This window comes from Xiphias gladius, chromosome 1 (genome assembly GCF_016859285.1).
Source record: "Xiphias gladius isolate SHS-SW01 ecotype Sanya breed wild chromosome 1, ASM1685928v1, whole genome shotgun sequence".
NCBI lineage: Eukaryota > Metazoa > Chordata > Actinopteri > Istiophoriformes > Xiphiidae > Xiphias > Xiphias gladius.
This window is the reverse complement of record NC_053400.1, coordinates 20992698-21008217: the sequence shown is the minus strand read 5'-3', so window position 1 is coordinate 21008217 and position 15520 is coordinate 20992698. Positions and strand designations below refer to the sequence as shown.

At 39.6% G+C, this 15520-nt stretch overlaps 1 protein-coding gene across 7 annotated transcripts in view; it reads left to right on the top strand.

The window, feature by feature from the left end:
• The window catches only part of plekha7b (pleckstrin homology domain containing, family A member 7b), a 72305-nt gene that overhangs the window by 17576 nt on the left and 39209 nt on the right, over positions 1-15520 (top strand). For 6 of the 7 annotated variants that reach the window (XM_040128725.1, XM_040128742.1, XM_040128715.1 and 3 more), the window contains one exon: positions 13168-13251. In XM_040128725.1, coding sequence (XP_039984659.1) covers positions 13168-13251 — 84 coding nt within the window. Of the gene's footprint in view, positions 1-9916; positions 10080-13167; positions 13252-15520 lie in introns of those variants that run through there. The other variant, XM_040128761.1, reaches the window with a different exon arrangement.

Below are 15520 nucleotides of genomic sequence, written 5' to 3'. Positions count from 1 at the left end.
AATTCAACTACACCTGTCCTGTTTTGTTTCTCTACATGATGAAGAGCATATGGTAAAGGGGATGACAGCATGAATAGACTGTATCTTAACATACTTCTACTCCCTGGGATGGATGCCTCGTATTTATTCTTATGTTAATTTATTATCTAAAAACATAATTCTATTATATTTAAAGAAGAGATAGATGTGAACAGTTGTGTTTGATCTTATTAAGATATATTACCCTGGCATCCAGCTTTTACAGATGTGTTTTCCCAAGAGCATGTTGCAAATATTAATCCACCCGTAACAACATAACAACACCAGTTCAATTAATTACTGTATTCTGTTACTGCATAGTACGAGAGCTGCGATATATTAGTTATTTGTAAGTACTGGCAGGAGTCACTCAGACGTGGCATTGGATTTTTGTTTTGATAACAGCAAATGGTGAACTGGAATTTCTGTCTGTTTAATCTGATCTAATCATATGGTTTCCTGTTCATACATACTGTATTTAGATTATCTCAAAGATTCTCTGCCTATTTTTGCAATGACTGCCTGTTACACTTTGAGTTTTCTGTGATTGATTTATTTTTGATGTTGCAGGATTATGGGGATCAGAGATTAGACGGATAAGCTGACCACAAACATGTGAAATTTGTGTATGTATGTGTGTCACCGTGTGTGCTAAGGGGAATGTGTGTGTAGTATGACAGATTGTCTTACTTTAGCAGAATCAAACAGAATCATGCTGCAGAGCATCGTCATAGGTAAAACCTCGGGGAGCAGGCAGCTCTTATGAGCTTTTAGACCAAAAAAAATGCTAGTCTATCAGATGATAACTGCTGCTGCATGGGACTTGGATTGACAACCTGCAGGTAGGCCATCTTTGTTTTGATACACTTGCTCTATGTGTTACATCTGTTCGTTATAAGACTGATGACTGCATTAGGAAGGTGCATGTGGCTACTTAGGTATTGATGCTTACTCTAATGAACAGTACTGACTCACAGATGTGATTCTTAGACCTTTGATGATGTGAAGGCCCTTGTCTTGGTCTGCTTTTCTGGCTTACGATTAGTGACTAGGAAGATTATTGTCCTCAATTGGAAAAAAAAAGTTCTTCACTTTTGTTTTGCTACTCTACTTTCTTTGTTTTTTTTAAATATTTTTTTATGACCACCAAGAGTGATTTATTGGTTTACTCTAAAGTTGTCATCTCCAACTAACATCTGTGCTGCTGAATTACTACAGAATTCAGAACCAGCTGCCTCACCATAAATTCTCTGTTAAGCCACAACCTGCAGCATAAGTAGTGTGTACACATGCAGCTTGTAGGAAGCTAGCTAAGAGGCTGTACAATTATGTACCATCTGCATTAGGAAGGCAGAATCAGTTTTATCATAGGGAGGATACTGTGACAGTTCCGACAGTGTTCTTTGAATGAATATCATTGACAAATGCAGTGAAGAGGATGTATGATATAGAGCCTGTTTCCCCAAAATTCTCTCCTGTCTCCTCTCCTCTCCTTTCTTCTCCTCTCCACTCCTCATTTGGACAAGGTCATTGGAGCTAGACTTTTAACTTTTGCTCCCAATTGCCTTCTTCGAGGTTACTTTACACTAGTTATTTAGCATCACTCCTCCCTAAAAATACATAGAAAGAACAAGAGAAAACTGCAAAGTATTCCTGGAAAATATCTGCAGTTGCTCTCTGCAATAGTTACACAAAAAGTGAACATTTCAACCAAATGGGGTGTCCCAATTTATGTAATAGCATAATACATTTTTCATGTGAAATAGTTTTTTTAAATTAAAAAAAAAAAATTACCTCTTGAACTTCATTACATCATGTAACACTCACTTTCCTTCCACTTGTAATTAATTGTCTTCATTGAATTTTCCTTTCTCATCTGAATTGCAATCGGATTGCTCGTCTGATTGCAAGAATTAGAGCACAACAAAATATGCCAATGTAGGTTTGATTTCCACTTAATGGGCAGTCTAGATGGAAATATGGGGTGTGAACAGGATGAGTCTCCCCATGGAGGAAATGAATCTTTCTGCCCGGTCAGTACGGTTCCAGAATGACTCATTGTGCAATTATGCACTGCCTTGTTTTGTTTCTTAAATTACCCAGATTGGAGTTTATGGATAAGGACAATGAGTTTGAGTAGAAGGAGTGTTGTCTCTTTATCTTGGCTCGTTATTGTTCAGAAACTCAAGCTCTTTAATATTCTTCATTTTCATTCTGCTGACAGTGCGATGATAGTTTTGCAAGTTAAGCCTCCTACACATGGGTGGAGCTCCCTGAAGGGATTTAAGGGTGAGTCGGTCAAATTCAAATGAGTTACTACTGTATCTTTCTTCGGGATGTAATAAAAGCTTAGTTCCCAGATTTACACAACATACCACTGACCAAATGTGATTGGCATGTTTTGTTAAAAACTGAACTGATTGTTTTTAGATATTGGTTAAATTTTTGACAATGGAAGAGATTATCCAATACTATTTCACCTGCTTTTTCACAAGATCTTGTTTTGCTCTGTTGTTAAAGTGAGGTCTCTTGGTGGGTTTGTTTTGTTTAGTTACAGATGACAGCTCTGCAAGAGATTTTACAGCTTTAAAGTCTCCCCGCAATTAACATCCCCTTCTGTCTGACATTGCACAGCTAAGCATTTAGCTGGGTTGGGCTTTGCAATGTGGGTTGGACTTTGCATTTAGCTGCTTAGAGTATGCAACACTCAAGTAAATGCTGTAGTTTGGTGCTGAGGTTAGTTTTAATTATTAGAGTAGAATGAGTAGAATTGAAAGGTTAATATAGTTTGATGGTTGTGATAGTCTAGGTCTATAGCAGTCTCAGAGAAGACCAAATACTCAACTCATTAGACTGGCAAATGAAGACTGTGCCTCAGCCCATCTGAATGGCTGACTGAAGAATACTGCAGCATCATATCACATATCCCGATTACATTCTGGAAATGTTCTACAATGAAGATGCAGTGAAATGAGCTTAGATGCCTGTGTGCCTTCCCATCATTCCATTATACCAGTGAGAGAAGAGCTGTGTCAGTGTGGGAGAGGCAAGGCAAGGAATAATTTTGGGTTGAGATGGAACATAATTACATGCGTCTTAAATTCATTCTAATTAGGAACCATTGCAGAATGATGATCCAGCATGCTTTGCTAGCTGGCAGGTCTGTCCCTCAGTGTGTGTTTCCATTTAAGAGACACAATCGGTCGATATCTCTTTCATCAGGACTGGCTACCATTTACCTTACCTGGAAGCATTTGCTTGGACCCAGACCTCAATTTGCTCTACCTGGGCTGACTGCAAAGATGACTAGCTTGCCCATCACATAGCTACAGCTTGCTTGCTGATGCTCTAAGAGATGGTGTAGAACCTTCTGTTCAATGTTGGAGCGCACACATTCATAGCAATTAAATTTCTGTGAGAAATTTGACACTCCATGCACTGCACAATCAGGATCATCTATGGGATGAACAGCATCAACAGTTAAAAAGGTTGATCAGCACAGTCACTGCAAATACTAGGGCAATGGTCAAATGACAGCCAGGGTACCAGTAGTGCTAAAAACAGTATTCATGCTGTGCTTACCAAATGACATAATGTTGTGTTGTAAGACAATGGAGCTTTTGCATGTCGTAGTCCTTGACTGTGGAGGCTGAAATGACAGTAGGACGGTCACTCATCCAAAACACAGATAATGTTATAGCATTATGTGTACATTTCACCCATAGCGTATATTTTTCAAAACCCTCTTCATCACAAGCTAATTGCCACTGTTATCATCATTGCTCACCCTTTTTTTGGGACACTGTCTTTTCCTCTGCCTTATTATATAAAAGCTCCTGTTCTTTAAATGCCCCTGTAAACGCAAAATTAACATTTTTTTTTTTTTTTTTTTACCAAATATGTCTCAGGTGTGAATGCTGCCCCTCCTGTTTCCTCCCCTCAAAATTTTCTCTAGTATCTCCTGTGTTCTATAGCATAGTCTTTGCTCTCAAATCCAATTTGCAATCTCAGATTTTTAGTAGGTAGAGCTGATTAGGTATCACCACTTGTGAAGGCAAGTTGGTGTGATGACATTAATAGCACACTTATGCTTTGTTCAGTTTGTTGAAAAAGTGCTACCACAGTAAATAAGCCTTTGAGCTGATGAAAAATGTATGCTTTAAGTGTGATTTTGGGTACTTGATGGTCCACCTACAGTGTAATATGATGTCTAGGTGACGGACAAAGAAAGAAAACCCAACAACTTAGGTGGGGAGTTTCTGATTCTATTTAATACATGATTCATGTGGATCAAATACATGTTCCATGACTGCAGAAGAAGAAGGAGAGAATTTCAAATTAAAAAAAACTTCTTATTCCCACCTACGTTTCTATAAATATTTTTTAAATGTTTTCGTAAGTGTCTCTGAAGAGCAGTTCGCATAAACGTTTTTCTTTTTTATGCAGCAAACTAAAACTGTGGCTGAATCCTTGCTTTAATGTGCGCAGCATAGCACAGTAACACAGTAACAGTGCTTCTGCTTTGCTCTGTCAAACTGTAAGGCAGTAGTGCAGGCTAAAAGATCCAGTGTGGACAGGAACAGAGGACATACAGCTGTTGCTGTTGTGCAGCTAAGTGCTGACGTGTTGTTTTCACTTTGCGGCCATGTACACTGTGATGACCTAACTGTGCTTCATCTTTTACGGTCAAAGTCCTCCTTTTAGTGTGTGTCACTTATCTACATCTCCCTCTGACCTACAGTGGTTGAATGCTATGCATAGCACTCATGGAGAACAGAGAACAGAGGTCAGAGGTCGTCGTGGTACTTCTCATTAACCTGTGATTTCCCGAGGCAAGTGGCTCATGCTGTTCCGGAGCTCTTCACTGGAGATTGGCTCAGACCTTTAATGATAAAGCTTGACTCAGTACTTTGGAAGTGTGTCTGTATGATTGTGTGTGCGTTGTGGAAAGAGAGCAGATTGCCTTTGGACCTTTCCTATTAATGCGTTGGGGAAGCGGGGGAAAGACTGGCGGGAGAGAAAAGAGGCATTGGCTTTTGTCAATTCATTTGGTTCAGAGTTGGGTAGAGGAAGATTTTAGTTAGTTTTCTGTCAGCTTATCGATCTGCCTGATTTATTACACATTTTAAAATGCTCTGTTTAGTAGATAATTGTGTTATCAGGTGATGAACTCCACTGATAAGATCCATGTGCAAGTAAGGGTTACAATTCAGACTAACAGCATCCTCTGCTGCGCTTTGCAGACTGTCTATCATCTCTTTTGCACTGTCAACTATGTGATGCTTTTGCCAGTTGTCTGTTTTTTACTTGGTAAGAGATAATTGCTTTGCTAAATCTTAATCAATTCTAATTGCAGTGCTGTATTAGAGAAGAGTATCCCACCCCCCTTTACTGAGAACTTTTACATTAGCCTCTCTGTTTAGACAGTCAGTGTGCATTAAAAGAAAGTGACAAACTATGCTTTCTACTGGCTTTAATAATCATATTTTTCTTGGGCCAGAAACAGGAAGTCATTAAAAATTAAGTAAATTCAACCTTAAAGAAAGAATGGTTTCTTCCCTTTATGAGTAGAACATAAAACAATTTGTCTGACTTTTATTTTAGCTTGCTGTTTTCTAAAATTTGAATCAACACAATTTTTAAGGTATTATTGATCACCGCAGTTGACAGTGTTTAAGCCCAATGAGAAGTGGTTGGCTTCTCAAAACTAAACCCATTGATAGGCTTAATATACACATTAATAAATAAAGGTAATTGTTAGTAATGCCTGGGTTGAAAAACAGTGACTCTCACCTTTAGTGTCACTGTTTTTTATAGTTCTAATTTTAATATAGAGTACGTGTGCAACAGTATCAAACATCTTTTAGCCCTTTTTCTCTGCTTTCATTCCCCATAGGACACACTCACACATTCACACACTTCAGATTCTGACGATTCGTGATAGCACAAATGAAGAGATGAAATAAAGGCGACTCCTGGTTGCTCTAGATCATCATTATTCAGTGAGTAAGGTGCAGCATAAATCTGTGGTATTAAATATTGACCTAAAGCTGCAGGGTCCCTTCATTGATTTATTCCCCAGAGTAACGCTCACTCCAGAAAACTTCCTAACTTTTTTCTTTTGTTGCAGCATAACCCTGTCCTTATTGATCCCTAAGATAAGTGCTTTTGGAAGTCATTTTATAGTCATGGATGGAGGCACAATTCCTTTGATTAATTACTTTAAATTACCCTTTATATATTTATCAGTCAGCTAAATTTGTGCCAATAGAGCAAAAGAAATGCTGACATGCCCACAGTCCTGTATGTATCCACCTCTTGCTAAGGCTATTTTCTCTCTCGCTGCAGGCAGTTGCTGGAAAAATTTCAGGGTTATAACACGTTTATAATAGTGCAGCAGAGAGCAAACCTTTTTGTGCATAAGATATTTATATGGGCTTTTGGCTCTTTCTGACTCGTGTTTGCACAACAGAGTTAAGCCTCCCTTAGTCTTGTTTGCCATATCCTTAGAGTTTGAAAAATATAATTTCCAGTTGAGCAGGGATGAAATGAGACGTAACTGATGGGGAACGCCTATTTTTGGCAAAAGATTTTTGTTCGAGGATCAGAAACAGCAATATAAAAGTTTTAACTCAGCGCCATGGTTCTTTTTCAGAATTAGATTGGGGAGTTAGTAGTGTTTCCTTGCATCCTAATTCGTTATTATTGGCCCAACACAGGCCTTTTCCTGCAGTCACTGCGTTGTAATTAGCTGTCGCCTTGCTTATGTTTTGGAACAGCATGGCTAAAAGGACCATTGTGACTGTACTGAAATGTGCTGTGTCAGAAGTGTGTGTGTGTGTGTTGAATGTTAATAATGTAACAGCTCTTTCAGTTTCTGCCAAACCCTTTGTCTGAGAGTGGTCGAGACACTGGCAGATCTTTGCACCTGTTTCTGCTCTGCATTGGGCCTGTTTGAGCTTGTTTTTGCCTCTCTCTCTCCCTTCTTCTGCTGGGATGGTTTGCTGGATGACTGCAAGCTCCATAAAAGCACAGCTTGGACCAGGGTTTTCCTGTTTCATGGACGGTGTTTTACACTAAGGTACACGCATGCATAGACATAGCTGGTGTCCGGCAGAGTTGTAATCAATGTGTCGTGCTGTCAATTCAACATGGAGTTTCTGCAGTTGTAAACAATGAAGAAGATGATGATGGTAGTGAATGAGTGCAATGACAAGGACCAGCCAGTGTGGAATGTGTTTGGCTGGCCTAATCCCTAATTTCCACACTGAATGACAGTGGAAACTCTCTGGAGAGACTGACTAGATAATTCCTCCTCAAATGTCAGGGAAATTAAGCTGAGCGAGGCTGCTGCAGGGCTCTGCTATGAAACTGATAAAGGTCGGTCATCATGTGCAAATCCTGCTGCAGAATGCTTATCTCCCTAATGGCTCCCTGTGTCTGGATACTGTACACAAACCTCTGTTATTAAGGCTTAATACATTTTCGTTACTAGCCTTGGGATGCTACAGGGTGTGCCTGGAAGTCCATGGTATCTCTCTCTGATGATATAATGTCCTGTCATACATGCACTATGCCTGTGAAGGGCGTTGTATACACAGAAATGACTGTCACCACAGAGTTCAGTGTTGGTTCATGGCACCTCATTTGACCTGTTGTGTGTGCATATCTGCATCCCATCTTTGATTTGCTTTTATCTTATTCTTTGGATGTTATAGGAACATATCATCTTCACACTAACAACTTGCTGATTATTAATGACACATTCGTTATAGCTAATTGAATTGGTCTGGAAATGAAGTCAGCAGTCAGACTAAATTAATTGAATGTGTGTTCTCTGGTGAGTATTAGGATCGCACAAAATTGATTCATGATTTATTTCACTCAGAACTACAATGTACTACTAGGCCAAATGCAGGCTACTATATAACATTTATTACACCACAATGGTTTGAGACATTAGTTTCTGTTCGGCAGCTGTGATTATCACAGACTTGTCTTTTCTTCAGTCAGCGGATGCCTTAACAATCATGTCAAAATTTAACTCATTGTTTCTTTGTAAAGGGCTGTATAGGATAAAAAAAAGAGGTGCTGATGTCTCATTAATGGAAACTTATGTACATATGAAATATTACACAAATACCTGGTCCTTATGTAGTCCATAAGAATGGTCTTGCCTTTTCTAATATCTATTTTGTGAAACTAAGTTGCTAGATAATAAATAGCTTATAACTTTTCATACTTTCTTTTTTTAAACATAACTTGGAGTGTAACAAAAAAAAAAGGGTGCCAAAAAAATTTCCAGTGGTTAAATATAATCAGTTTAGTAATTTCAACATTTTAGAAATACAGCATAAATAACTATATGTTCTTTGTGCCAATTAAAACATATTTTTGTCTTTTATGGATATTAATATTAATATATGAATTTTTAAATGGATATGCAAAATATATTTTTAAAAGCTTTTCAGTTGCACTTTTTAAAATTCCACTTACTAATTTGTCTTGAAAGTAATTTGATGATTAGTTTCATTGTGTCCAAAACCAACGTGTCCACAGGGGAAGCAGGAAATCAACAGAAATAACTGGCGCCCTCAGTGGCTATCTCGTGGCATCTGGCGCGACACATGATTTCCTCCTACTTCTTGAGTTTTCAGACAACATGCTGATGCTGTGATGCTTATTATGGGGGCTACATAGAGAGCGCAAGAGACTCTTCTTGCGTGCGCTCACAGCACTGAATGGTGGCTTGCCATAAGAGCTCTTGTCTAAATGTATTTAAACTGAAGAGAGGCGTCATTGAATTAAACTGCTTCTAAATTAAAAAATGCGACAAAAGCCAGAGGCAAAACAGCTAACTCAAACCTACGACTTTTTGCTGCTTCTTTTTAGCTTCAGTATTTACCACAGGCCTACAGTACGTTGGTACGACCTGCTCCCTTTGTCTGCATTCCTCAGGATTAGTTTAAATTCCCTCTTAGCTGAGGCCGCAGGTCAATGTTACTGTTAAACCACTGCTTCAAAAGTAGACACTGATGACCCTGAGGTGCCCTTGAAAGTGCCCCAGAAGTTGAAGAGGTTATATATGTTACAAGTTGCACTATATTTCTGGATCCTGGGTTAAATACTCAACACTCTGTGTGACTTGTGGTTAATATGAACGTTGTATGCATTATTTTCGAGTAGTTTTAAGAATCCCGGCCTAAACTAATCCACCAGCAGCACAGCAGATATCTAGCAAAAGCTGACGTGAATGCTACAGGTGTGAGAGTGTGTCTTTAAGAGACTCCACTGCCCACTGTTCTTTATGTGATCTTTAAAAGTGTACATGGAGCAACCAAATGGTATTGTAGAATGTGGATGACTTGGGCAGTCAAAGGAGGTTATTGTTCTTATTGAGAAAAACCTAAATAGCCACCATGCCCCCTTGTTTTCACAACTTTCGTTGCAATGCTGCCACTCAGAGGACACCAGTGGCATACCTCTGTGACAAACACTCACCAAAATACATCGAAAATATGGCAATTTAATTGTTGTAGGAATTCTGGCAGAGACGTAGCAAACCCTGACATCATGGAACGGGCAATAATTGAACCAAGTAAAAAAGACCTTTTTGACATTTTTCTCAAGACTACATTAATGGCCAAGCTGCAGTTGATTTTTAGAAAATTCTATTCTGGGGAAAAAAGATAGTGAGAGATTAGAGAGAATGAAGTATAAAATGGAAAGGGAGGATGATCTGATAAGCAACTGAGGTATTCCCCTGATGGGAGGGAGTTAGATCGCTACCATCCACTCAGGCAGCGTGGGGTGAAACTCGCAGACATCACGCTTGAGCAGGACAAAGCGGAGATAAAAAGCTCCCCCTCCTGCTCTCATCCCACTGGCTCCACTTAACTCTTCTCTTTGCGGATGCCAGCTGCTACGGGAGACCCTCGTCTTCCACCTGCCCCGATAATGCCAAGAGGAATTCCACGACCCGCCGCACCACAGCGGGTCTAGCAGCTGATTAACGATGACTCACTTCCACACGCGCTCCGTGCGTGATACAGCAGAGCATAGTAAGTAGCAAACAGAAACAGAGAGATCTGTGCTAGTAGAGAGTGTTGAGTTTTGGGAGTTTTTTTTGTTTTCTTTTTTCTAAAGGAGAGTGGAGTAAATAGATACAGGAGTTGAGACTGTACGCGGATGTTGTCATCCATGTCTCTGATGTGTGTTGTGGAGCAGTTTGGAGCATCAGTGTCTTTGGATTGGTGTGAGAGAGAGAAAGAGAGAGATGCGCTCAAACCACAGAGCCTTGCCCCTGGCGCCCCTGCTGCCAAGATTTAGCCCGTGTTGGTAAGGGATTACCCTGAGCCTTTTGTTTTGTTTAAAAAATGGTTTGGCATGCCTAGGCTGATGTTGCGGCATTGAGAGAGAGAGAGAGAGAGAGAGCATGTACTCATTGTTTGAGCTGCAGTGCTGCTGTTTCCACACATTTCTTATGAGAGGCTTTGGCTGAAATCAAAACCAGGTTGCTGTTTTATTCTCAGATTAATCCCTTTTCACAGTTATATTTGGTCACCAATATTGGTGTTTTTACTTCATATATGGTAATTTTTAGGTGAGAGACACCTCTTTTCTCAGCTAGGGTTGAACTCAGTCTCGCTTACATTGTGGTAAAACTTCTACTGTACATGTAAACACTGCTACATTGAGAAATGCCCTCTTGAGGCTCTCCGCAAGGAGAGATGCCTGTCATTCTTTCTCTTCTTTATCTGGCCGATGGAAGCAGAAACTCTACTTGACCTGATGGTCAGTGTTTTGGAGCCTGTTGACATACTATCGGTGTCAGACAGTGCCTGTTTTCAGACTTCAATTTTTTCCTGAAACTTGATCAGAGTTTAACATAGAACCTCACTCAGCATTAGTACTGCATTGTGACAAAATACAAAATAGAGATGACATGAGATATTTTTTTGATTCTTCCATCTTTTGGTTTGTTGAATTATTAATGATGGTGTGTGTGTCATCAATAAACAAATATATACAAAATAACTTATGCCTTACTGCTGCATCACTAAATTTGGTTTCTTGGGAGCCATGGGGCTCTTTTACAATTTTTATATTGTGTATAGCTGTACTATAAAAAGTGGAGTAGAGTGAGGCTTACAGTGACACATGTAACTCTTTTGCATGTTAGATTACCTTCTTTATCATGATCATATTAAATCTGAAGATAAAAAAAAACTGAATGTCCATTGACTTCTTTCAGCTATTAACAAATAAGTGCATCTGCTTTAGAGGTTGAGGTCAGAGTAATAGCTTATTGCTGTATCTGTGTTTTACGCCATATCCTTCTGACGCTTTGACTCAAGAAACACCAGTCGTGGATTAGAACAGGTGTGACTGTGAATGAATCTGCTGAAGATTGACTGCATTCAAAGCAATGTGCAATGTTATGGAGAGTCAACTACACAGAATCTTATTTGTGACACTAAATTCTGGCAACCCCATCTGACTTGCACTGACAACAAAGCTGTTTCTCGACTACGTAATCCAGAAGGCAGTGTGCTAACTCCTCTGCAGCAGGAGTTCATTTACCCCTTTGGGACAATGTTGTCACAAGCAGGGATAGAAGCTGGTTTTCTGGAAACAAATAGACTTACTGTGCTGCAGTGTTTGTACATTAACTGGGGATGCTGCAAATTCCGTGACAAATAGTTCATAAGTAATGTGGCTAAAACAAAAGCCTCAAAGAATGCAGATTCCTAATTAACAGGGGAAGCTGGTGCAGTGCTGTATTTGACCAGCGCAGCTCAGCAAATTATGAGTTGTTGTCAGGGACAAGCCCGGCCAAGCCTGTGTGTGTGTGTGTGTGTGTGGTTGTGTGTTTGTGTGTGTGCGTGTGCATATGTTTGTAAACGCACATGTGATCCAGACCTATTTTTAAATGAGTGTATGTGTAGGTTTAATGTACTGTTTATATTTGATGTCATGTTGTTTGTGTGTGCAGAATCCCTCAGCATCATTCCTGTTCAATACGCCCTCTGAACTTTTCTGAAATGTCAACTCATAAATCTTTCCACCCTGCTCAGTTTGTCTCCCCTCCCTTTGCTGCATGGTGACGCAATGAGGCACCACTTTCTGTTTGTATCTTTCTGTACCTTTATAGTACTGAAACTTCGTAGCTGTCCTCCACCAGATTCACCCCTTACTGCCGGATATGTAGCGTCGGTGCATTTTAAGTGAAGATAGTGTAAACATGTTCAGCAGCATGTGAATTTAGCCTCTGCACAGCAGTATTTACTGTGTTTTTATTGCACGCTTGTGCACAGTATTTTCCAGCTTCTTTGGGAGAATAGTGTTGTGGTTTTTCTATCATAATAGATTGCATGATGGGGATGGGAGAAGATAAGAGAGGATCAGGTTTTTCACCTAACCTGAATGGGACAAAGACTCCAGCATTTTATATCTGCTGTCCTCTAACTATCACAAAAAGGTGACTCCTCACAAGCTACACCTGAGTAGAGAGCTCAGACAGGCCTTCACTGCTAGATAGTAGTAATGGCAATGGATATGAATATCAATGGCTTGATATTAGACAGAATATTTTCTGAGATTTTGTTTTATTTTATTGTAAAAACTTTGAAACTGTAAAAGAGCCCCAATCTTGTCCTTGCCTAGTTATATGTAAGTATACAATAAACAACTACAAATAGAAACAGAGTATAATACAGCATAATAATTCAGTCCTCTCAACAAGAGCGCCAAAAGCCACTTATCTGTTTCTTATTCTCTCCTGTGACACTAACATGCGTTTATGCTCTAGTTAAAGCAATGAATGGCCCCATGTAATTGAAATCAATAAAGCCTGGCGAGCTGGCTAAAGGAGAGTGCTGAGCCCTACACTTTGTGTAAAAGAATATGAGCTGTGCTTCCTAACCTGGCTGCAGTAATACCATAGGTTTTTTTTTACTACTGACTAAGGCATCATTGTAAGCTTGGAAACTTCATGTGTTTTTGATTGTAACTTCAGCCAGCAGCCAAATAGAAATATAGAAACACAGCTGTGCAGGGACATGATCAGACAGGACTATGATTAATGATTTTTATACTTGTTTCATTTCTCCCCTGCTGTGGTTTCTCTCCATCTTCTCTGTCCTGCAGCCACAACCTGAGGACTACATCATTTCGGCATCCTGTGACCGGACAGATTTCCCCTGAAAACACAGAATACACACTACAAGACAGGTGAGTTGGTCTTTTCTCTTCCTGGGAATGATGCATATACCGCATGCTTAAATGTATAGAGAGGTCAGTTCAAGGTCTTGCGACGGGACTCCAGAAATAGGCTGGAAAATAGTCTGTCAACCTCCCTGATGAAGCATACCACGTTAGGGGGGTGGGGGTGGGAGTTGTCTATTCTGCATTAACAAGAAGAGTAAAATCAGTTGACTTTCAATTAACTGTTAATCAGAAAATTGAGCTGCAGTCATAGTTAGAACACTAAAGGACTGGAATTTTAATTTTTTTTTAATTGAATTGAATTCATTTATTACCGTCGTGGTATTCATAGCTGGCTGCACTTACATGCCACTGGATTTGGATCCTGGAGGCTGGAGGCTTTAGCTTTATTCTTTAAATTATTGCTGTGATAGAATTTATGGTAGTGAGTTAATTGATGGGCAAATGTGATTTAGACAACATTTATAACACGTCTGGAGTCATGAATCTATCTCATCAATCAGTCTAGTTCTTTTAATGTTGGCCGTATTATAAGAATAAGATTATCCTGGTCCATGTGAGCTATTTCTCTCAATGTAATTGAAGTCATTAAATCAGAAACCTGACTGTGTGCTTCTGACTTAGGCACTGATAGTTTCCCCAAGATTTCTTGGTGCCATTAAGTTTTTTTAAGAAGGGCCTCTTTGACATAAATATTGTATATTAAAAACCAACATGTCACTGAATTTTTGAAAATTGGAAAATTACTATAATGGCAACATTGTTTTGTTTTCATTTAGTACAGTATGTAATTGCCGTGGCATGGAAGTTGGCTTTATTCTAATTGTTTAATGTCATTGAGTGAATCTCCTCCTGCGAAGCCATCAAAGCTGTACGGCAGGTTTAGAGCACAATGTAAATCAGCAGGTGTCTGGTTGTATTTAAGACGGCTGGTGTAGGATGACCATGCATAGCAAAGATTCCACTATAGGCAAAAGCATGTGGAGTGACAAGCATGTGACCTCTACATTCTCACTAATTACAAGCTGTTGATTGTGATTCATTTCCTGAAACTCCCCATTATCCCTCGTTCACTGCTGTCGAGCCAAGGATTTGTATACCATCAACAGGCTTTAAAGTTATGGTTGCCTCACTCGCATATTTTCAACAACAACAGAATGACTCTGGTACTTTCAAATGCTAATCCTAATCTCTTCAAGCTTGTCATAGCAAGAATAGCATCATTTTTATGCCCTTCCCACAACAACATGACAATGATATCATGTAACAAGTTTAAGCAACCCAGTCATACAGTAAGGATATATTAAAATTTTGCCTAATTCTTATTTTGAAAGCAACACTGACACATATTTCATGCATACTTCAGCCACTGTGTCGACTGTTGAATTTCAGCAATCGCCTCTTGGTTGACAGCTTAGAGGAGCTGTGTACTTACAGAAAAGACATTGCAATCAAAATCAGTGAAGAGTTCTTAATAACGGCCGAGACAGATACAGTATGTACTAAAAGAAGACAAACTTATGTCACCTCCCTTTCCTGTTCTTGGCTAGACCGCAACAGCCGGGCCAGCCCTATAAACGCAAATGTTTGTGACTGACAGAGTGATAAAATTACACCATTGGTCAGCAGAAGGCCATGTGACAAAGTTCTGGAGTTTCCCTCACTGGTTGTTGCTCTTTCAAAATGAATCAGCGCAAACAGTTTCTATTACTTCATCAGGGTGTTGTTTACAGGCAGTGTTGCCAACCTACCGCCTCTGTCACAGGATTTACTGACTTTTCACACCCTTTTAGCGGCTTTTCTTCACCAAAGCACCCAGCGACAAATCTAGCAACTTTTTTGACAAACCTTAGCTACTTTCCATGGAAGATAATCGCCAGTATTGTCCCACTGCAGACAGACCTCTCCACGCGTCTCATTCAATTGACTGCGTGGCAGCTGACACAGAAGTGAATGAGCTTCTAACTTTCTCTCTGAATGATCATTTCACAAGTAAATATAGAAAAAATCCCAGCACAGCTGTTGTCTTTAACTTATGTGTGTGGTGATTTCGTCAGATGACGTCGCAGTTGTAAAATCAGGATTTTAGCAGTGCAGAGCAGCAGCATGAAGTCCTAACATGTAGTCTTAATGGGCCGCGTTTCAGTCACCATTTCATACATTCTGACAACAGAAACAGAAAAACGTGAATGAGAACAGCTTTATTGGGAATTCAGCTATATTAAAATGCTCTATGTGTGAGCACAGAGAGTAGGAGAGAAGCAAACAAATAAGG